Raw genomic sequence first — 22461 nt, forward strand, 5'->3', positions numbered from 1 at the left:
GGGCAGGGACTTCCATATGGCGCAGGGGGCTCTGTAACCACCTGTCTTTATCGGAGCCCACATGCAGCCATGTGGAGGGGTGAAGGGCAGGGGGCAGGTCAGGGCAGGCAAGGTGAAGCCCCTTGAGAGAGCACCTGCTAGGGCAGGCCCCAGACTGATCCCGGGGGCCCCGTCTCTGATGCTCCTGCTCTGCTAGCCCTTGTAGCTGTCCCCAGCCACGCGCGGCCCACCCTGTGCAGCCTGCGCGGCCCACTGGGGCTGCGGCCCTGCTTGTGTCTCCATGTGCTTCCCGCTGTCCTGGGGTTCCCAGTCCAGAGTGAGTCCCCTGTTCAGGCCTGGCTTCTGCCCCACAACTCAGATGACAGCGTGGGCACACAAGCCCCATCCACGGGGTCTCCCAGCTCAGAGCCCTGAGGTATCGGTCAGGGAGCAGTGTGGCCACCAGGCTTGACACCAGCACAGGGCATGATCTCCACCCCTGACAGTCCCTGTGGAGTCCCTTAGGAGGTCCCCTGGACTCAAACCTCTGTCCCCAGTCCCTTGGGTGGAGTTGTCCCCCACAACTGGTGAGCTGCTGAGTGCATGTGAGCCCACAGCGAGAGCAGTAGTCAAGGCTGTGCACGGTGAGGTTCTGCCCGACGGCCCCCCGAGCAGAGAGCAAGAAAGACCCTCCATGGCAGGGGTGCTTCCTCCAGCCCTGCAGCGACAGCCACCTTCAGGTGTCACATGCCACATGCCACAGCCCCAAACACAAGCCAGAGACACCTCCTCTGGACCCCATTCCACCAGGCGCCATTTTGCCTCCTTTGCTAACCTAACTCCAAGTGCAGACGGGTTGTCAGGGTGACCTGGTTCCCCGTGAGTCCCGGGCCCAGGGAGGCGGTGTCGGTTTGGTGGAAGTGCTTGGGGGACGGCGGCAGTGGCTTTCCTGGCTTCGGGCTGGAGGTGTCTGCCGGGGTCGGCTTTCCGTCTTGCTGTGTGGGCAAGGGCGCTGTCGCTGTGCTGGGGAGTGGGCCCGGGCGGCGGGGCGCTGCCGCCGCTAAGCCACACGCTCCCCCCCAGGTGATCCGCAGGGGCTGGTTGACCATCAACAACATCAGCCTGATGAAGGGCGGCTCCAAGGAGTACTGGTTCGTGCTGACGGCCGAGTCACTGTCATGGTACAAGGACGAGGAGGTGAGTGGCAGCAAGGGCGGGGAGATTGGACGCTCCTTCTGGGTGGCACTCATTCATTCACTCCATCGCTGTCCCAGCATGCCCCAGAGCTCACCATTGGGACCGTTACCGGGGCCGGAGGGTGCCCTGGTGCACCAGCCCCTGCGGGGTCAGGCGGCGTGGCAGGTGGGCTTCCAGAGGAGGGAAGGGGGGTGGCAGGTGAGGAACCTGCCCGCAGGCTGGAAACAGGCCACAGCCTCCAGGGCACCGTGAGAGCCTCACTTTCACAAGAGGGGGCACAGCCGTGGGTCAGGGGCTTCCATTCCGGGGGTGCATGGCTTCCATCGCCTATGGGACCTGCCAGGGCCTCGGTTTCCCTGTCTGTGAAGTGGGGTAGAATGGTCCCTGCCTACTCTGTGGTGCTTGGCCACAGTGAAGTTTGGAGGCCTCAAGGCTATTGAGTTGGGTCTGTCACAGAGGCCCAAAGCAAAGGGACTTTCAAGGATGGAAGTGTGTGTCTTGGTGAGCTTTGGTCACCTGTGCCACAAGTCTGTCCAGGATCCAGCCCTGCCTCCCCTGTTGCCACCTTAACACAGGGGTCTCCCTTGTGGTCCAAGATGGCTACCCCAAGCCCATCACTGCGCCGTGGCCTCTAGTGGCCCACGGAAAGGAAAGAGCCCAGGAGCTGTGAGCCCAGCTAACACTTCTCGCACTCGGTGGTTTCTAAGCACGAGAGCTGGGGCTCGATGTCTGGGATTTCACCAGGACCTTGGGCAGGTGGCCTCAACCCTTTGTGTCTTGTCATCTCCCCACCTATAAAGTGAGGACTGTGGCCTGCCCCCTTTGCCCTGCAGGAGCCAGCCAGGGAGTCCCGGTGCCCTGCCCAGGGCTCTGCCTGGCTCACTGCTTGTGTCCGGTGGTTTGTCCTGGTGGTCACCTCCATTTAGTCCCCCAGCCATGCTCTGCAGGAGGGAACTACCCCCCACCCCGCCAGTGCACCGTGGAGCCTCAGAGAGTTGCACTTTTGCCCCTGACCACACCGCGGGCTGAGATCTGGCTCCAGAGCTGTGCGTGACCTTGAGCATGTGCTGGTTGCCCCTGGATCCGCCCCACCTGCTCTCCTCTTGGGCTTTTGGGGGACGCTGTGTGCAGGCGCCCCCTGCTGGGGGCTCGCTGGCAGCCGGCCCAGCCCGACCGTGTGTACTTCACCTGGGCTTAGGGTGCGGCCTGGGAGATTGCAGGGCGAGGGCGGTCCTCGTGCTTGTGAAGCCCCTGCCCTGTGCCAGGCTGGCTGGGTGGGAGCCCACCGAGGCCACGCGTGGAGGGCACCCTCCTCCCCCTCTTCAGTAAACCCTCACACCACCCCGGGGATGGCACTGTTGTCACCTACATTTGCCAGGTGAGGAGCCTGAGGCTCTGCAGTGGCTTGTCCCCCTTTACTGAGCAGGGGAGGGTCCCCCATGGGGTGGGCGCCTGGCCTGTGAGTGTCTGCAGGCACACGCTCCCCGACCTGGGGTACCTCAGCCCCGAGACCGGACCCCTCCCCACAGCCCAGGCCTGACGTGATCCCTCTCAGAGAGGGCGTGTGGGAGGATGGGGCGTATGTGACCATCCTCCTCCGCACAAGGCCAGAGACTCAGCCCTGGGAAGTTCTTGGAGCCTTGAGAACCCTGAACTCCCAGAGGTGGGTGACTGTTTCTTAAACCCAGGGTGGTAGGATCTGCGGAGCTCCCATACAAGCATTTCTGGGGTACTTATGGAACCCTCTAGAACCCCGGGTCCAGCAAACCTAACAGGGGTGCAGTGTAGAGGGATGGAGAGACCAGGCGTGGTCTGCAGCCTCCTCCCCACCACAGGCACCTTAAGGCACCTACATGTCCGGGTCCAGTGGCTCACGCCTCAAAAGGGCTGGGGTGGGGTGGTGGCACAAGTGGCACTGTCACCCTTTCTCCCCTCTTCCCATGTCACCACCTGAAACCCGGTCTGCGCTGTGGTGTGTCTGCTGTCAGGCACGCCGAGGGCTGGTCCCCTGCCTTTCAGCTCAGGGGATGGTGGGCCTTATGGGGTCCCCTGGGTGGGAGCCGTAGAGGGGTTTCTGGGCCTGAGCCGCTGCCCGGCCACTGGCATTGCAAGTCTGGGTTTCAGAGCGCCTCTCTTAACTCGAGGACAGCCCTTGGTGTTTTCCTCATCTGGGGTCTGAAAGCACGAGCCCCGGACTCCCCGCTCAGGGCCAGGAGCGTTGGGCACAGTGTAATGGGATCAGGCGGCTGCGAAGGGGGCCCTGCATGCACCCCAGACACAAAGCCGGTCAGATCCGAGCGGCAGTGTGGGATCCAGACCCCCACTGCCCGAGTTGGGATCCCAGCAGGGATCCTTGGCGTCCCCCATGTAGCCAACACTCCCAAGGGATGGGCCACCTTCCTAAGAGACCTCGGTAAGAGGCAGGACATCAGTCTGTCTTTATTTATAAAACAAACAAGAGAAAGCATTTACAGTCATGGGGTAGGAGTAAAGGAATGATTCCCCCAGGGCCCCTAGCCCCTTGGCTGGCCTCCGGGGGGGGGGGGGGGGTCCCTGTGCTGTTTTTCGGAGCCACCCCTCCCACCGGGCCCTCTTTAGTCCAGAATCTTCTGTTCGAGTCTTCATCCCAGTGGAAAGCGGGTGCTGAAAGATGACACTCACCTCCACGTCTGCTTCGCTCTGGGGGTGGCAGAAAGCTGGGGGTTCCGGGAGGTGGCCCCCGTCACGCTGTTCGCCCGAGCCCAGCCTAACCAATGTGCAGACTACTGTACGCATTCAGCACCTCCTGAACAGGTAGTCTGAACACTGGGCTGGCGGGGCCGGCTGTCTGTCCCTGGGCCCCCCAGGGGGCCGCTGAGCCTCAGTGCCTCCCGAGCAGGCGAGGAAGCCACTACTCCTCCCATGACAATCCGCTCCGACTCCTCTGACGTGGCAAGGCTGGGGCCCGCTTGCATCTGGAGAAGGGTCTGGGTTTTCAGGAAATCCTAAAGAGAGGGGGAGGAGGCAGGAGCAAGGTTTGGGTCTGTGGCTTCAGTGTGCAGGAGAAGGTCTGGCTCTTTGGGGGTCGGGACAGGGAGGAAGGGCGGGCGTGTGTGTGTGCGTTCTGTGCATGCGTATGTGTGTGCTCGAGTGTGCGTGCCGGCCACACCAGGAAGGCAGCCACTGCATTCTGGGCGGAATCACGCTCTAAACACTTCCAGATGTGGCGTCTCGCTGGGAGCCGGGACGGACTGTGACTCAGTTCCTTGGCCTGGCTGGCTGGCTGGAAGATTCCGGCCTTATGACACCATAGGGTCAGGGCAGCAGAGGCCCGTGCGCAGGCTTCCAGGCTTTTCCCACCAAGCCCCCCGCCCCCAGCCTCTTCTAAAGCCCCCAGAACTGTTCCCTGAGAGGTTGCGGGACCCAGGCCGAGGACGATGGGTACAGCTTGTCTTTGCTGTGCTGTGAATGGGGGCAGGGCGCCCTCCCTCCATGGTGCCCCAGCTACCCTGCTTCCTCCTGGCCCAGAACCTTGTAGGCTGACCCTAGAGCCACCTGAAAGGGCAACAAAAGAAAACCCCCCGGGCCCTGTGAGCCCCATCTCTGTAGGGGCACCACGCTCGGTGCTTCTCGCGTGGCCTAGTCCACAGCTCAGTGTCCTCACTGAGGCACAGACGGGGAAACGACGGCCCAAGGGCACATGGCAGGGCAGGCGCAGAGCTGGCATCGACCTCAGCCGTGCTGAGCTCCTAACGCCACATGTGCCCAGCCTGCTGCCCGCCTCCCCTGCTGAGTCCTGAAGCTCCCAGCAGGAGCCCCTGTCCCCTTCCCCATCACTGGGGCTGCTCTTGCATTCGGAGGCAGCAGCCATGTTAGGCTTCATTCTGGGGCCCTCCCACAGGGCCATGTCCCAGGGACGGGACATGTGAGAATTCCTCCAAAGGTGCCCAGGTGGTGCAGAAGGTCCCCCCGGGTGCGGTGCAGAGAACCTGGCATCTGAAGTTCCGCTCTGTGGCCCCGGGCGGCCAGCTTCCCTCTCTGAGTGTGGTGTCCCCATAAGCAGCTTGGAGCGGGGAGGATTCTGTGAACTGAAGGCCGAACAGCGTTTGGCATCGGTCACTGGGAGCCGCCGCTGTGGATCACGTGGGCTTGGGAGGAGGGCCCTGACCCTGCACTTGGGCTTCCAGATATAGAGACCCTGGCCACTCCCCCACCCCCAGCACCCCTACCAGCAGAGGTTTATGGGGACCGCAAATGATGTCCCTGAGGGGCCCAGCTCCATATTGGGACCACAGCAGCTGCTTAGCCAACATGGGGGGGTGAGTGCCGGGCTCCAGTGCCACCCCCAGCTCCGTGACTCCCCAGCCTCTGTCCTTGGCCGAGGGGCGCACCTTCTCTGAGCTGCCTCCCTGGCAGCGATGGGGATGGCAGTGCCCGGGCCTTGGTCAGCGCTTGCTGAATGAGGCCACCCTTAGGAAGCAAGTGACACTTCTGTAGCTTTGGGCTCAGCCATCATTTTTCCAGCTTTGGAATTGTCTGAAGCAGCCAGGCTGCAAATCCCAGCCCTGCCCTCTCTGTCCCTCAGTCTCCCTCTCTGTAAAATGGGCTCGTGGTGGTAACTTAGTCATAGGCTCCTTGGGAGGACGTAAACCCTGTTGGTGGTTCCACGCACCCCATCTGGAGGGGAGGATGGTTGGGTTCTGGGCACAGTCAAAGCTGACTGACTCGAGCATCCCCTGGGAGCGTCACAGGCCAACCAAACACATGGAGTCTCTGCCCTCGAGGAGCTGCTGCGTCCGTCGGTGGCAGTTAGTCGCCTTGGTCCATGGTGTGGTGTGCTCTGCAAGGAAGCACCTGTGGGGAAGAGAATGCGGGATGGTGGCAGGGTGAGGGAGCCCTGCGGGCAGACGGGGAGCAGAGGCCCCACACCTGCAAAGACCCCGGGGTAGGAGCCCAGCTGGGACGCTCAGGGCATGGCCAGGGCGGGTAACTGGAGGGAGCGCGGTGGCAGGTGAGTTAATCTGCAGCAGCGACCATCCCAGGGAACACCAGGTCCCGGCTGCGGCCCTTGCTGCATGCTCTGGCCTGGGACATCCTGAGTTGTCACATAGACTGCCCAGGGTGACCCCTTCCCCTTCCACCCACAGGAGAAGGAGAAGAAGTACATGCTGCCTCTGGACAACCTCAAGATCCGCGACGTGGAGAAGGGCTTCATGTCCAATAAGCATGTCTACGCCATCTTCAACACGGAGCAGAGGTGAGGGCGCGCAGGGGCCCGGGGAGGGCTTGGGATGGAGACCAGTGGCCTCGTCCACAGACATTCGACAGCGTTCATTGAATACTTGCTCTCGGTCCCTGCTCTAGGGACTCAACGTTCTAGAAAGAATCGGGTAAGAAATGGAAAAGTGCCACGGATGCTCCTGATGCTGGGGCAGAGACCTTTTTGGGGAGAGATGGGAACTGAGGGAGGGTCCAAGGAAAGTGGGAGCCATGGAGCTTTCTGAACAGATGGAGGGCCCGGGGCCTGCTCAGGTGCTCACAGGCGCCCTCTGGTGGCTGTACAGGGAATAGACAGAGGCAGGAGGCAGGAGGCAGGGGACCAGGGCAGAGGCGACTGCCTGGTCCAGGCGGGGGCGGTGATGGAACAAGACCCCGGTGGGGCCAAGGATACAGGGGAGGAGATGGCAGGTTCTAGGCAACGTCAGAGCTGATCCAATCCTCTGGCGGACGCAGATGTGAGAAAGGTGAGCTGGCGCCGATCCCAAGGATTGGGGTCTGATACCCTGCGGGGACCGATCTGCTGCCATTGGCTGAGCTGGGGAAGGCACAGGCAGGTAGACCTGGGGGCAGTCAGGAATGCACATGGGGCTATGCCAAGGGAGAAGGGGCATCGGGGAGGCAGCTGGGAGGTACAATCTATTTAATGTAAATTAATTGAAATGAAATAAAATTTAAAATTCACCTCCTCCGTCTCCCTGGCCCTGTTCTTAGCACTCAGAAGCCACCTATGGCTTGGGGCTGCCGCATAAGACAACGCAGGTAGAGACCGTTTCCACCATCTCAGAAAGTTGTGGTGGGCACGCCGCTCTAGGCCTCTCTGAAAACGCCTGGATCGGAGCTCCCCAACCAGGGGTGGCTGTCGTGGGACACATGCCCATCTCGGGGGGTCGTTGGCCCCCCTTCCCACGGGAAGGACAGAACGGGCAGTTCCCAGGAAAGGACAGGAGTCACCTTAGGGCACAGATTCCACTGCACGCCGACTTTCTCTGAGCTCGGGCCCCATGCCAGGCCCTATGCCGTTTGCCGTAGGCGGCGTAACTCACAGCGACCCCTCTGCGCGGCCGAGTGAGGGTGCTGGCACACCCTGGCACCGCTGGTTAGGAGTTCGTGGGTCAAGTTTGAGTCCCTGCTCCGTCTCCTGGTGGTCAGCCATGCCCACGGGCCGGGTCAAGTGTGCGCCCCTCCCTCCTGCCGCAGGAATGTCTACAAGGACCTGCGGCAGATCGAGCTGGCCTGTGACTCCCAGGAGGACGTGGACAGCTGGAAGGCCTCATTCCTCCGAGCCGGGGTCTACCCCGAGAAGGACCAGGTGAGGAGCCACCCTGCCATGCCCGCACACCCAGGGCTGAGCAGAGCCCGTCTGGAGGGGAAGGCGCGCTGGCCCACGTGGCAGGTCACCTCCAGGCTGTATTTGCCAGGACTCTCTGAAGGCACTTAGCCAACAGCCACTTGAGTGTAAGAAGCAAAAAAGGGGACGGTTTGTCTTCAGTGCCCAGAAAGTTCTCCAACTGAAGCCAAGGACAGGGACACACAGGGACTGGGATTCCATCTGCATTGCTGTCTCTTTTCTCCTCCCGTCCTTGACATAGAGTGAACACAGCCGCCCTCAGCCCTCAACAAACATGTTGTTCCGGTCCTCGGGTGACAGGATCCAACCTGGCTTATGCCAGGGTCGCCCAAGGTCTGGGCGCCTCTGGCCAGGGCCAGGCAGGGCCACATGGTGCCAACAGGGCTGCCAGGGGCCAGCCTCAAAAAGGGTCAGATATAGGTGGGACAGGCAGGAAGCTCCCAGACTGCTTCAGGCTGCAGTCACCCCTCACCACCAACCCCCCTCCCGTTTACAGGCAGAAAACGAGGACGGGGCCCAGGAGAACACCTTCTCCATGGACCCGCAGCTGGAGCGGCAGGTGGAGACCATCCGCAACCTGGTGGACTCGTACGTGGCCATCATCAACAAGTCCATTCGCGACCTCATGCCAAAGACCATCATGCACCTCATGATCAACAACGTGAGTGTGACACCAGAAATCATCTCCGTCGGGTTGCGAACATGGCCTTGTGCTGGGCAGCCGCAACCTCCTGGTGGTCAGGGCCACAGTCCCCCTTCTCTCATGGGCGTCCCCTGCCCGCCCCCCGGTTCCTATGAGCCTCTCAGAGCTTTGGGCTCCACTTGAATGAAATGTAGCTCAGCTTCCTGGAGAGGTCGGGGGATTTTCGTGTCAGGCCTGCGACTTAGCATTGGTTTGTGTTGAGATTGTCAAAGACAGAAACCTGCATGATGTGTTCTCCTCAGTGGTGATTAGTGTTAACAGTTTCGTGGGTGTCCTGGTACATTTCCTCACCTACAGATGGGACTGGTGATATACATGGCTCTGTGGCTGTGAAATTCACAATGCATATATATGCTTTGTCCCAGCAACTTGACTTTGAGGAATTCCTCCCACAGATATGCTTGCCCACCTGCAAAATGAACTTGTACATGGTTATTCTTTTTAACAATGTTCTGTAGTAACCAAAGATTGGAAATAACTATCCATTTATTGATAATATCCACTTAATAGTCCATTATTTTAAAAAAGAAATGAGGAAATTTCCCAGGTCTCTAACTTCCATCATTAAAGAGAAAAGATGTAGAACATCACAGAATATATAGGAAGCCTCCATTTGTGTGAAAAAGGGAGGGGCAGTATATATGCTTAGAAATCTCTGGAAGTTTGTACAAGAATCTGGTCAGAGCAGTTGCTTCCCAGGATGGGAACATGGGGGCTTGGGAGGCCAGAGTGGAGGAAGATGTTTTCATTGTACTCGTTTATACCGGTAGATTATATTTTATTTTCCCATTTACTGGTTTTTTTAAAAGTTAAGTTTTTGAACAACAAATGCATTCACAGAGATGACAATTCAAAATTCATGAAATATAGTCATCTTTGCAGTTATTGAAAGTGCATTTGAAGGCCAGGAGCAGTGGCTCACGCCTATAATCCTAGCACTCTGAGATCCGAGGCGGGCAGATCATTTGAGCTCGGGAGTTCGAGACCAGCCTGAGCAAGATCGAGACCCCCGTCTCTACTAAAAATAGAAAGAAATTAGCCAGGCATGGTGATGCATGCCTGTAGTCCCAGCTACTCGGGAGGCTGAGGCAGAAGGATTGCGTGAGCTAGGCTGACACCACGGCACTCTAATCTGGGCAACAGAGTGAGACTCTATCTCAAAACAGAAAAAAAAGAAAATGCATTTGAGAAAATTCAGCATCCTTTGCTTTTTATTGAGACCAGGTTTCTCTGTTACCCAGAGTGGAGTGCAGTGGCACAATGATAGCTTACTGCAGTCTCGAACTCCTGGGCTCAATTAGCCTCTGGCCTCAGCCTCCCGAATAGCTGGGACTACAGGTGTGCGCCACCATGCCCAGCTTTGACATCCGATCTTAATAACATAATGGTAGAAGGAGTCTTCCATTACAAGATACTATAAATGTATTTACGTATTCTCATCTCAAAGCCCATCCACCTTAATGAGGAAGCAGCAGAAGCGTCCTCTTTAAAATCAAGAAGTCAGTCATTTCCACTTTTATTGGATTCTTTTAATGTTACTAGCCAACGCAATTAGACAAGCAAAATAATTTTAGAAGTATGAACATTGAAAAAGAACAAGAAAGATGATTTCTATTTTTAGAAGCTCATGTACACGTGAGCTCTTGTACCTGGAAACCCCAAGAAATGTAACTGAAACACTTCTCTGTCCCATAGGAGGATCCAAAAAGGGACAGAGTATAAAAAAATTAATGAGCAGAAACTAGTAGTGTTTGAACAAAAACTGGATAGAAAATACAATGGGAGAAATGAAAGCTTTAAGATACTAAGACTAAGTTTAATAAGAATCTGATGAGATGGGATAAGATGCGTGGGGAGAACATTTGGAAGCACCCCCGAGGACCTCAGAAGACCACTAGACGGACGGGTCACCTGCGCTATATGCGTATAGGGGAAAACACAAAGGAGGCCCCAGCGTGTGCGGTGGGTGCTTTTCCATCCAGTTGCAATGGCCTGCTGAGTTCTTGGTTGGTGTGGTGGGAGGAAGGCCTGACCCGACCCTTGCCCCCAGACGAAGGCCTTCATTCACCACGAGCTGCTGGCCTACCTGTACTCCTCGGCGGACCAGAGCAGCCTCATGGAGGAGTCGGCCGACCAGGCCCAGCGGCGGGACGACATGCTGCGCATGTACCACGCCCTCAAGGAGGCGCTCAACATCATCGGAGACATCAGCACCAGCACCGTGTCCACACCTGTGCCCCCGCCCGTTGATGACACCTGGCTGCAGAGTGCCAGCAGCCACAGGTCTGGGACACTCGGTCACCCGCATGCCGTGGAAGCTGCTGCCTGCAGGCTCCCAGCTCCCTCCGCCTGTCGGTCAGGGTCCTGGCAGGAAACAGGGCATAACCCAAGGGTGGGCAGGGTGAAGGGGACTAAGTCCCAATGGCACAGCACCCAGGCCTGGCCCCAGCGGGAGCTGCCGCCCCACTGAGGTCTGACAAGGCCAGAGACGCGGGCAGGCACCAGTCGGAGCTGGAGCTCTAGGGCAGGAAGCCACACAAAATACCCCTAACTCCCTGCTCAGAGGGTACTGCCCCCTGAGACCTCAGGGAGCCATGGAATTCCCTAGGGAGAGGGCATAGCATCTGGGCCTGGGGGGCAGCAGGTGCTGGGCCAGGAGGCATGTGGGCCCCATGGCCCCCTGAAGGCATTGGGGCTTGATTTGGAGGACAGGGCTGTGCTCTAGAAGGGTCTTCAGCTGTGACAGTAGATCAGAGGTTGCGGGCCCGAGAGGCCTCGTACGTGGGAAGTGCCTGGCCCTGTGGGGCTTGTGGGGGTGTGGGCAGGACAGCAGGGGCCCTTGGGGGCTGATGGCGAGGGAAGGCAGGCTGGGGCCAGGGCCGGGGCTGAGGTTGGGGGTGCGAGGATCTCACTGCACCCGGGGCACCCCGTCCCTCCCGGCTCACACCCTCTCTTCCCCCACAGCCCCACTCCACAGCGCCGACCCGTGTCCAGCGTGCACCCCCCGGGCCGGCCCCCAGCAGTGCGGGGCCCCACGCCAGGGCCCCCTCTGATTCCCGTACCGGTGGGGGCAGCATCCTCCTTCTCGGCACCCCCCATCCCATCCCGGCCTGGACCCCAGAGCGTGTTTGCCAACAACGACCCCTTCTCGGCCCCGCCTCAGATCCCGTCTCGGCCGGCGCGGATCCCCCCCGGGATCCCCCCCGGAGTGCCCAGGTAAGGCCGACCCCTCACTGCCTGCGCCTGGGTCTCTCCTCCAACTGGACACCCTCCTAACGGGCTCTCATGCCCAGCACAGGGATGGGGGCACCATCATCCCTGCTTTGCTAGTGGGGAAACTGAGGCCCAGAGAGGCCAAGTTGCTTGCCCAAAGCCACAGAGTGGAGGAGTCCAGGTGACTCTAGGGCTTGTCCCCTGCCTACCTGGGTAGATCACCACGCAACTGGGGACCCCTCATGCTCAGTGCCTCCCCTCCGCCCCACCCTCTTCTCCTTCCTGCCCCTGCCCTCCTCAGCTTACCCTGCGGGCAGGTTCTACTCTCAGTTCTGTAGGGAAGCTCAAGTCCAGGGAGGGCAGGGGACTGGCCCAGGGTCACATGGCAGGCGAGTGACATTTGGCAAACTCCTTCCCAACACTCTGGCAGCCTGCAAAGCATCCAGCACTGGGAGCGCCCTGGGGTGGGGGTGGGGGCGGGGGGCCGGGTCCTTGTCCTGCCCCCGCATCCTGTCCTGTGTCCTGTCCTGCTGTGGCCTCACTGCGGTCTCCCCTCCGATCTGTCTCTATTCTCTTTACAGCAGAAGACCCCCCGCTGCGCCCAGCCGGCCCACCATTATCCGCCCTGCCGAGCCATCCCTGCTCGACTAGGCCGTGCGGGGGGCGCATTCTGGGGGCCTTGCGCACCCTCAGTGCAGGAGCTTCGGTGGTCTGGGCCCTTCCGCCACCCCTAGGCCAGGACCAGGCTCCCTGCGGGCAGCCCCTGCTTCTCCCCTCACCCCGGCCCGTCCCCAGATGGACACCGCATGAGAGAAGGGGCCCTGCAGCTCCCAGTGGGGGGTGCAGGAGTGTTGCACTTTGGGGGATGGGGTCTCAGGGTCACAGAGGGGGCACCTGCAGCCTGGGCACCTCCTTGACTGGAGAGGTCTAGGCGAGGGTGGGGAGAACTCCGCCACAGCCTTCTCTGGCCGGGAAAGCCCATGTGGAGCAGGCCTTCTGGTAGCCGGGGTGCCACGGCTGTCTGTATCCCCCAGTCCCTGGCGGGGTGCAGAGCTATGTGTCCACCTCTCACCAGTGGGAGCTCCCCAGCGGCGAGCCAGGCCCGGTGGGTGCAGCGCTGCCGGCCCACCAGGCCCGAGTTGTACATAGTCCTTTCTTGGCCATATTAACCACACAGCCTGAGCCCAGCCGGCCTCGGCTGCCAGAGGTGCCTTCTCCACGCCCGGAACTCCCAGCCCGGGCCAGCCTCGCTGTCTCTGCTCTCAGCCCTCTCCTCCTCCTGGGACCCCAGGGTGGCTTGGGCTCCGGGCTGTGTGGGTTGAGGGGGGCTTTGGAGGCCTCTCAACCCCACCCAGGCCTCTCCCACGGGGTTGGCCCCGGGCGGCCTCTCTCTGAGCAGACCTCGCTCTCTCCTCGCTCGGTTTGACCACTGTAAGTGCCTGCACTCTGTATCCTATTAATAAACTAAAATAAAGGGAAGACGCTTCTGGTGGCTGCTGTGTGGGCCTTTTGTGTTGGTGTTCAGGCTGAGCGCTCAGGTGCCGCCGGCCCTTGCCGGCCTCCCACTCCTTACTGGGGGCTCTGCTCTGGCGACAGGGGCGGGTGTGACTTCTGCTGCAGGAAACCATGCGTAGACATTCCCCACTCCCCCACACTGCCACCACACTCACACAGAACTGGCTGCTGCCCGACATGCAGGGGTCCCCCTTCTCTTGCCCTCTTTGGGGGGCCCAGGCCTTGTGGCCCAGCTGGGGACACAGTTAAACTTTGCTCTCTGATTTTTCTCTTGTGCCCAGGCGACCACCTCCATCGGCTCCCGCACGACCTTTCTTCTGAGCTTCGTGGGAGACCCCACCCTCACCCCTGCCCGCCTGGCTGCCCCTGTGGTGGGGGCAGGTCTGTCCCAGCTGGTGCCCCCAAGTCCCCAATCACCAGGCTCTATGATTTTCTGTCCATAATTTATTGACTCCCGTGCCCAGGCCAGACAGCCCTTTGTTCTCTGAGTCTCCAGCTCAGGCTTTGGCCAGGCCACCCCTCAGCCCTGTCTGGGGCCCCTGCAGGGAGAAGGGGAGGGGCAGAGGGTCTTGCGGGCCCCTGCTCCTGGAGTTCTGTTACCAGACCTCACAGCCAGCTGGGCCAAGGGGCCAGGGCCCCTTCCTGTCGGATAAAGCGACTGTCCTGGCAACAGCTCCACAGCCATGTTTCCTTCCCGGTCCCTGGAAGAAGCAGCAGGCCCCCTCCCAGCACGACCTGGCTCGGGGGGCCCAGGCGGGGAAGAGCAGGGTTTGCTTCCCGGGCCTCATCCCATTCGGGGCAGCACTGACACAGGCTGGAAGACTTGGGCTAAGGCACATTTACAGTGGGGTGGGAGGACCAGAAAATCCAATGGTCGCGTTGCAACACTGCAGTGCCCCCAGCACGACTTCCAGGAAAGCAGATGCAGCTGCTGAGCTGCCCCTCCCAGAGGACCAAGGCCTGCAAGCCAGCGGTGTCCCCTGCCTGCCCAGAAGCACCAGGCTTTATCTGGGGCCTCCCCTCGCCGGAAACTAAGTTGGGGAGGGACCCCCAAGTCCACAAGCACACGCCCCACCGTCCCTTCTTTATCCCCTTCCTTCTGGGGTAGGGGCTACGTGGGCATGGGCCGCTTGTCCTGGAAGAAGCGCTTGACCGTGCAGACCTGCAGCACGGCCACCAGCAGCAAGACGGCCACGTTGATAGCCGACCAAAAGTTGACCCGTTCCAGATTGCCCTCCTGCAGGTTGCGGTCGCGTGCCTCAAAGGCCCGCAGCAGTGTCAACATCTGGATGCTGCGCTCCAGCCGGGTCCTCATGGTCTCGATGGACTCCTACGGGGCAGAGGAAGGAGCAGGGTCAGACTTCTGCCCTTTGCAAAGCAGTGACCAGTAACAGCTGGGGGGAAAGGGGTGAGCCCATGTTGGGCTGGGGGGCACAGCTGAGAACACAGCTGCCTAAGTCTGAATCCTTGCTCTTCCACTCTCTGGCTGTGTGACCGTGGGCAAGTTAATTAACCTCTCTGGGCCTCAGCTTCTTCCTTTCCTATAAACCTCAAAATACATGTGAAAATTGAATGCCTAAATAAATGTACAGAACATGTTTACTCATGGTTGAGCATAGTTGCTGAAGCTAGACTGCCTGGATTTAGATACTCCTCCACCAGTGGCTAGCTGTGTGGCCTTGGGTTGCTTAGCTGCGCTGTGCCTCAGTTTCCGCAACTGTAAAATGGGGATAATTAGAGCACAGGAGGTACTTCATGGGGTAGTTATCGAGATTTATGAGTTATTTCAGCCCTTAAAATAGGGTTTACACTTAGAAATGGGCTACGTAATGGAGCTGCTACTGTTACAATTAAGTTGGGGGCACCACGATGTAGAGGAGGCTGGGTCAGGCCAAATGGGGGGACTCCAGCTGAAGAGAGGGCAGGGGCACCCTGCTGCCTAATGCCGGAGATCTGGGAGGAGTGGCCCCCATCTCAGCCTGGGCACACCTTAATGTCCTCCATTTTGACATCCAGCATTTCCTCCGGCTCCACAGCCTCTGCCCAGCCCTCGACCTCCTCGTCATCTTGCAAGCTGTCAAAGATGAGTTCAAAGAACACCAGCTTCTCAGAGATTGTGCTGAAGGAGTTGTCAAAACATAGCTTGTAGTCTCCGGCCTCTGTGGGCTCCACCCTGGGCAGACAGACACACAGACACACAGTCATGACCCTGAGTGGCCAGCCAGCCAGACTCTGCAGGGCAGGCAGGGCGGTAACCTGAGGCTGCAGGGGAGGGCCAGGGCTGTAACCAAACCCAGGCAGGCAGCAGGACTTAACTCACGTGTGCACCCCATCAGCCTTGCGGGAATCGCTGACCAACAGCACACCCTGAGGGCTCTCCAGCGTGAAATCCACGTCCAGTCCAGCACCTCCAATCACCTGGGGAGCAGGTAAGAGTGGGTAGATGGTTAGCAGCAGGCCAAGGGCGCCTGCCCAAGAAAACCAGGGCTAGACCAACCAGACAACCATGCCGAACACCAAGGGCAGACTTGAGCACAGACACACCTACAACCCGGTCGCGACCCCACCAGTCCCTCTGGCCACAACTCTTGCCATGCCTCCGTCTTCATTAATACAGCAGCGGATTCGGGGTCAATTCTTTCATCTGGCCACGCACCCTACCAAAGTCCTTGATGGACGTTTTGTTGACCACGCCCCCTCACTTAGCCCCGCCTCCAAAAGCGATAGGGTCCTGCCCTCTTAGACTAATCCTAGTGAAATGTTTGCATTGGCCACGCCCTTGTAGCCTCCCTATCAGCACACTAGCCACGCCCACCAGCGAGAGTTCTGTCATCTGAGAGGCTCCCTCAACTTCCCGTGGGCCCCGCCCGCTCCGGCAGTCTCATTCTAGCCCCGCCTCCTTCATTACGCCCACCCATTCATCTCCCGCGTGCCGTCCCCGCCCCCTCCCTCTAGCTCTCCCGAGCTCCGCCCCCGAGCTCCCACGCACAGGCTCCTCCCCATTCCCTCTAAGACACGCCTCGCCTCGGCTGCTTGGACACGCCCCCTCTCCCTGACTCCGCTAGCTCTGCAGCCCGGGACCGTCTACCTGGTACTCGGTCTCTAGGCTTGCGTTGGCCGGCGCGGACTGGTAAAAACACTGCTTCCTCCCCGCAGGCAACAGGAACGTGAACTCGCCGTCCTGGATCGGCGGGGGTCCAGCCCCTGCCACCTCCACTGGAGGCAGTAGTAGCCACAGGGCCAGGGCTAGGGCCGCGCCGGCCGCCATCATCCGGGTCACCCTCTGGTCTGCTCACGGGTCGCGGCTCCTTTAAGGGCTGGCCCTGCCCCCTGAGCTCATTGGCAGCCTCTTCTGTCCATAGCGGAGCCAGGAGTGAAGGACCCCCTGAGAGACAAGCTGCCCGAATGAATGCCTAATGTGCCTAAAAACACTCAACTGCCTAGAAACTTTTTCTGAAAGACCTCCACCTCTAGTCTTAACCACTTGTGGGGAAAAGTGACAAAAATAAGTGCCATAATGGCGCATCTTTCTCAGGCAAAAGCCAAAACAACTAAGGTGGAGGCGGCCGGGTCCTTCCAGGGCACCTCCCTGTGGTTTTCCCAGAGTACTCCGCGCGCGACTCCAGATTGGCAGTCCAGGCTGGGTGGAGCGATCCCAAAATAGCGGCTGGACATGGCCCTGCGCACGACCCGTAGGGCTCGCCTATAAAATGCCTCAGCTGGGGCTGGGTGGAGATACTATGGGGAGTGTGTCGTGCGTGACTTCCGAGGGTGGCGTCAGATTAGACCTCCGGCCCCCCCTCATTTCCTTTGCGCCTTAGAACCATCACTTTTGTCAGTTCCCTTGTGTGTAAGTTGAGGGTCATGGAATGACCACTCTGTAGGGTGAGAATTGGAACGAAGGCTGGCCCATACTGAGCGCTTGGCTTTCCTTGCTTAGAGTCAGTAGAGGGGCTTCGTCCCACCCTGCATGCCCCAGGTCTCAAACTCGAGGGCCTGCAGGTAAACAGCGTCATTAAGTTGGCCTCGGGTAAGGAAAAACGACAGCCCGGGTGAGAAGCGGTGACTAGAGTGTGGGCCTGAGAGCCACAGCCTAGCCTTTGTCTGAGGCAGTCACCCCGCTGAGCCTCAGTTTCCTCATCCACAAACTGGGGATGATAATAGGCCTAACCCGTTGGGCTGTTGTGAGGACTAAGTGAGATAATGCTTGTTGAGTGCATGTGTCACTCCACAGGGCTTGGCACATTGCAGCCCTCAGTAAATAATAATGTTACTTGGTTCCTGATTCATTGCCCACCATTGGGCAGCGTATCGCTTAACCTATTCCCTCAGTAGGGTTTAAAGGATCTGGCGGCCACGTTCCTCTGGGAAGCAGACAGAAAAGCAAAAGCCATTGGACAAATGGACTCTACTTGGTGATCCCATCTAAACGTTTTGCAAAAATGCCTTTAGTCTTCAACGATGGACCCGGGATAGGTTGGCAGGTCGTGATAATTACTCTTCACATACAGCTGGTGGTTGTCAGCCCTTTCTTGCATTTGGAGAACTTAGGGAAGTAGCAACCGTTTGTAATGTCTGCTTGGTATTCTTCGCTCCAAGTTTTTCTACCATGAGACTCATTGCTTGGATATTTTGAAGTAGTAATGGAGAATGGGTGATTTCCCTTTTTTAATGGATTTTTTAAAATGTGATAAGATTTCGCATTGAATAAAATTAGCCATTTTAAAATTCAGTGATGTTCAGTACATTCACAATGTTGTGCAACCACTGCTTCTATCTAGTTCCAAAACATTTTCATCAGCCTGAAAAGAATCCCTGTACCAATTAAGCAGTTATTGCCCATTTCCCCCTCACCTCACCTCTGGCAACCAGCAGTCTGCTTTCTGCCTCTATAGATTTACCCACTATGGATATTTCATATAAGTGGAATCATATGATGTGTGACCATTTACATCTGACTTCTTTCACTTAGCATGTTTCTGAGGTTCCTCCATGTATCACATTTTAGTATTTAATTCCTTTTTATGGCTGAGTAGTATTCCACTGTATACACATACTACAGTTTATCCATTTTTTTTTTTTTCTTTTTGAGACACAGTCTCACTCTGTTGCCCAGGCTAGAGTGCCGTGGCATCAGCCTAGCTCACAGCAACCTCAAACTCCTGGGCTCAAGCGAACGTCCTGCCCCAGCCTCCCAAGTAGCTGGGACCACAAGCATGCATCACCACACTCAGCTAATTTTTCTATCTTTTTTAGAGACGGAGTCTTGCCATGTTGCCCAGGCTGGTCTCAAACTCCTGGCCTCAAGTGATCCTCCCACCTCAGCCTCCCAAGTAGCTGGGACCACAGGCATGTACCACCATGCCCAGATAATTTTTTTCTGTATATCCTTAGTTGTCTGACTAATTTCTATCTATTTTTAGTTGAGACTGGGTCTCGTTCTTGCTCAGGCTGGTCTCAGACTCCTGAACTCATGTGATCCTCCGGCCTCGGCCTCCCAGAGTGCTAGGATCACAGGTGTGAGCCACCTCGCCAGCCTATACATTCATTGTTGATGAACATCTAGGTGCACATGTGTGTATGTATATTTGTCTGAGTACCTGCTTTCAGTTCTTTTGGGCATCTGCCTAGGAGTGGAATTGCTGGGTCATATGGTAATTCTGTGTTCAACTTTTTGAGGAACTACAACGTGTTTTCCCCAGTGGCTACACTATTTTCCATTCCCACCAACCATGTATGAGGATTCAAATTTCTCTGCATACCAACACTTATGATTTTCTGGTTTATTTTTATTATAGACATCCTAGTGGGTATGCAGTGGTATTTCATTGTGGTTTGGATTTGCATTACCCTGCTTACTAATGATGTTGGTCATCTTTCCATGTGCTTCTTGGCCATTTGTATATCATATTTGGAGAAATATCTGTTCAAGTCTTTTGCCCAAAAAAAATGGTTTGCTTATCTTTTTGTTTTTGGATTGTAAGAATTCTTTATATCTTATGGAAAGGGAGGAAAAAGAAAAAATAAACTAAAAACCTCTCCCAGTCTTTGCAGATCTGTGCTGGCATCTTCCAGTGCTTAGCCAGAGTGTTTACAGCTCTACCTTAGCCTTCACTTCCTGCTTGTGCTCAGCCTAGTGATTGGTGAAAGCTTAGGGACTTCTCAGGTCTTTTCTGAACATGCATCCTACCCTGGGCATTGCACATTGCTTTCTGATTCTTCAGTATACATGAATGCCTTTATTACCCAAAGAAACTTTCACCACCACTTTTCCACTCAAGCTCTGGCATGTGTATTGTTTTACTCCATTGCAATCTTTTGCTCCAGGCACATGTGGGTTCTTCCTTTGCCTTGACAATGTTTTCAAGGAATGTATTCAGAGTTAAGCAAAGACAAAGACCTGAGTCAACCCTTCTGTAGCCTCTAGACATGTTAGAACAAACACAGTGCAGTCGCACTTGGCTTAACAATGAGGATGCTTTCTGAGAAATGCATCCCCAGGCAGTTTCCTTGTGCAGACATCACAAATTGCACTTACACAAACCTAGATGGCATAGCTTACTACACACCTAGGCTTTATGGGCTAGCCTGTTGCTTCTAGGCTACAAAGTTGTACTGCATGTTGCTGTACTGAATTTGTAGGCAGTTTAACACAATGGTAAGTATTTGTGTATCTAAATATTGAAACATAGGAAATGTATGGTGAAAATACAATGTTATAATCTTATGGAAACAATGGCATCGTATATGACTGAAATGTCATTATGTAGTACATGACTGGACTTTGAGAATGGAGGCTGCCTCAATGGCGATATCACCCAGAAAGCTCTTGATCTTGTCAGATCTTAGAAGCTAAGCAGGGTCAGGCCCGGCTAGTATGTGGGTGGGAGAATGGGGGCTGCTCTGTTCCCTCGGGAACCAGGACTCCATCCTGAGAACACAGGCTGCTGTCCTCAAGACTTGTGCAGTGCAGAAGGACATGGGGGCAAGGACAAGTGAAAATACCATAAAGCTCTCCTGCCATGTTCAAGTTGCCTTTTTCTTGATTCAGTGTTTGCTTGATTGGCATAAACCTTTGTTTTCCAATATCAAAGGGCAAAATGACCACGCATTTAATTAAAGATCTCAATTGGCTTTATCTGCGATTCTAGACACCGCAACGCTAAGCAGGAAGGTTGGAAAATAGCTCAGTTTCAGTTTGGTGATGTGGAACGTTGGCATGGGTGACTCCATTTTGATTTTTAGACTGGTCTGTTGAAGCCTAGTATAGAAATTTAGTCTAAAACAATGGCCTCCTATAATTTTTATTAAACACCACCAGAGTTTGGGTAAAGTTGATTCTGATAGTTTTTTTGTTTGTTTATTTATTTATTTATTTATTTTGATGTTTCTGTGAAGGAACGGGCCCTTGGAGCTACCTATTCCACCATTCTTTTTTTTTTTTTTTTTTTTTTTTTTTTTTTTTTTTTTTTTTTTTTTTTGTTGAGACAGAGTCTCACTTTGTTGCCCAGGCTAGAGTGAGTGCCGTGGCGTCAGCCTAGCTCACAGCAACCTCAAACTTCTGGGCTCAAGCGATCCTCCTGTCTCAGCCTCCCAAGTGGCTGGGACTACAGGCATGTGCCACCATGCCCGGCTAATTTTTTGTATATATATATTTTTAGTTGTCCATATAATTTCTTTCTATTTTTTTAGTAGAGACGGGGTCTCACTCTTGCTCAGGCTGGTCTCGAACTCCTGACCTCGAGCGATCCACCCGCCTCGGCCTCCCAGAGTGCTAGGATTACAGGCGTGAGCCACCGCGCCCGGCCCTATTCCACCATTCTTGCTGACCTCTGGTGACTCATGAATGGGTGATTCATGTCCTTTGAGTAAACAAACAAAAACAAAAACTCTCCTCCCCAATTATTATTCAGCAGGTATCTACTGAGCATCTGACAGTGTGAATACAACAGACACTGACCATCTGTGTCCTCATGGAGCTGATAGCCTAGCGCAGGAGCAAGACAATACACAAGTTTAGCCTTAAGGTTATTTCAGCTATTTATAGGCACCAAGAAGTCAATGCTAGGCTGGGTGTGCTGGCTGATGCCTGGAATCCCAGCACTTTGGGAGGCTGAGATGGGAGGATCGCTTGAGCCCAGGAGCTCGTGACCAGCCTGAACAACATAGCAAGACCCCTTCTCTACAAAAAAAAAAAATTAAAAATTAAAAATTAACTGGGCATGGTGGTGCACACCTGTAGTCCCAGCTACTCTGGAAACCGAAGTAGGAGTATGGCTTGAGCCCAGGAGTTTGAGGTCACAGTGAGCTATGGTGCCAGTATACTCCAGCCTGGGTGACAGAGCAAGATCCTGTCTTAAAAAAAAAGAAAGAAAGAAAAAAAAAAAAGAAAAAGAAAAAGAAGTAGTAAATGCTAGGCAGTATAGGCAGTAGATGGTAATGGGATGGCTAATTTAGCCTAGGTGGAGTCAGGGAGGGCTTCCCTGAGGAAGCAGCATTTGAGATGAGACTTGAAGTAGCAAGGAGAAGACCCTATCAGAGAAAAGCCACATGATGGTGGGGCCCTGTTCCCTTTGTGGTATTGACCTAGAATCTTAGCCTGCCTGGGTCCTTACGTTCCTGAGGAGCTCACAGTTGCCCTGAAGGTCAGTGATGCCCTGAAATTATAACAGTAGATTCTTGCAGTGTGTGCTGGGCAGTCTCTGTTCACCCCACCGGCCCCACTCTCCACCCTGCCCTGCACCCCGGGAGGCCAGTCTCTACAAACCGTGTCCACTTGGCCTTTCCCTCTTGGTCCCAGGTGAGTTTGGCCCTGGCAGATGTGAGGGCTGGAGCAGGAGGAGGATGTGGAGGTGTTGATATATGTTTCCTGGCCTCTGCCCTGTTGGTCTGCATCTCTCTACCAAAGCCTGCAACTACAGATCTCTTCAATTAGCTTCCGTGACTGCTTCCTCCCCACTAAGGTCAGGCCTGGGGTGGTAACAGCTCTCTGACCCCAGGAGGAATCGCCATTGCTGTTCACCCTACCTATGACTCTTGAGGGCGCCATCTGCTTGATACTTGACCAACTCAGGTATGTGGTTCTGTTTTGCTGAGCAAAGGGCCCAGTGAATTCAAAATTCCAAGCTGTAGATCCCTGCACCATATTAAATGGCACCAGGATTAAGTCTTTGCATACAGCCAAGGCCCTCTGTGAATACTGTTCCTTCTACGTAGATTGCCCTTCCTCTCTCTCCTTCTCAGTCTC

At 56.2% G+C, this 22461-nt stretch overlaps 2 protein-coding genes across 10 annotated transcripts in view; one reads left to right on the forward strand and one right to left on the reverse strand.

Annotated features, from left to right (window-relative positions):
• DNM2 (dynamin 2) overlaps positions 1-13598 on the forward strand; it is a 76561-nt gene extending 62963 nt beyond the window's left edge. For 4 of the 9 annotated variants that reach the window (XM_069478348.1, XM_069478380.1, XM_069478338.1 and 1 more), the window contains 7 exons: positions 1063-1176; positions 6303-6412; positions 7633-7744; positions 8280-8444; positions 10537-10769; positions 11451-11702; positions 12281-13191. In XM_069478348.1, the coding sequence (XP_069334449.1) occupies positions 1063-1176; positions 6303-6412; positions 7633-7744; positions 8280-8444; positions 10537-10769; positions 11451-11702; positions 12281-12350 (1056 nt within the window). In that variant the 3' untranslated portion in view covers positions 12351-13191. Of the gene's footprint in view, positions 1-1044; positions 1177-6302; positions 6413-7632; positions 7745-8279; positions 8445-10536; positions 10770-11429; positions 11703-12280; positions 13192-13495 lie in introns of those variants that run through there. The other 5 variants (XM_069478363.1, XM_069478356.1, XM_069478387.1 and 2 more) reach the window with 4 other exon arrangements.
• A 727-nt stretch (positions 13599-14325) lies between these two features.
• TMED1 (transmembrane p24 trafficking protein 1) lies at positions 14326-16485 on the reverse strand. The gene is made up of 4 exons (XM_069478411.1): positions 16303-16485; positions 15535-15632; positions 15204-15387; positions 14326-14544 (listed from the first exon to the last, which is right to left on the reverse strand). The coding sequence occupies exons 1-4, from the start codon at positions 16483-16485 to the stop codon at positions 14326-14328; spliced, it is 684 nt and encodes a 227-aa protein (XP_069334512.1).
• Positions 16486-22461: the final 5976 nt, after the last annotated feature.

This window comes from Eulemur rufifrons, chromosome 2, assembly GCF_041146395.1.
Source record: "Eulemur rufifrons isolate Redbay chromosome 2, OSU_ERuf_1, whole genome shotgun sequence".
NCBI lineage: Eukaryota > Metazoa > Chordata > Mammalia > Primates > Lemuridae > Eulemur > Eulemur rufifrons.

Excerpts from the sequence above, each read along its gene's own strand:
- TMED1 (XM_069478411.1), bottom strand. The coding sequence starts at position 16,485 with ATGATGGCGGCCGGCGCGGCCCTAGCCCTGGCCCTGTGGCTACTACTG. Across the intron at positions 15,633-16,302 it reads GCCTAGAGACCGAGTACCAG|GTGATTGGAGGTGCTGGACT; the intron begins GTAGACGGTCCC and ends CCTGCTCCCCAG. Across the intron at positions 14,545-15,203 it reads TCAAAATGGAGGACATTAAG|GAGTCCATCGAGACCATGAG; the intron begins GTGTGCCCAGGC and ends TCTGCCCCGTAG.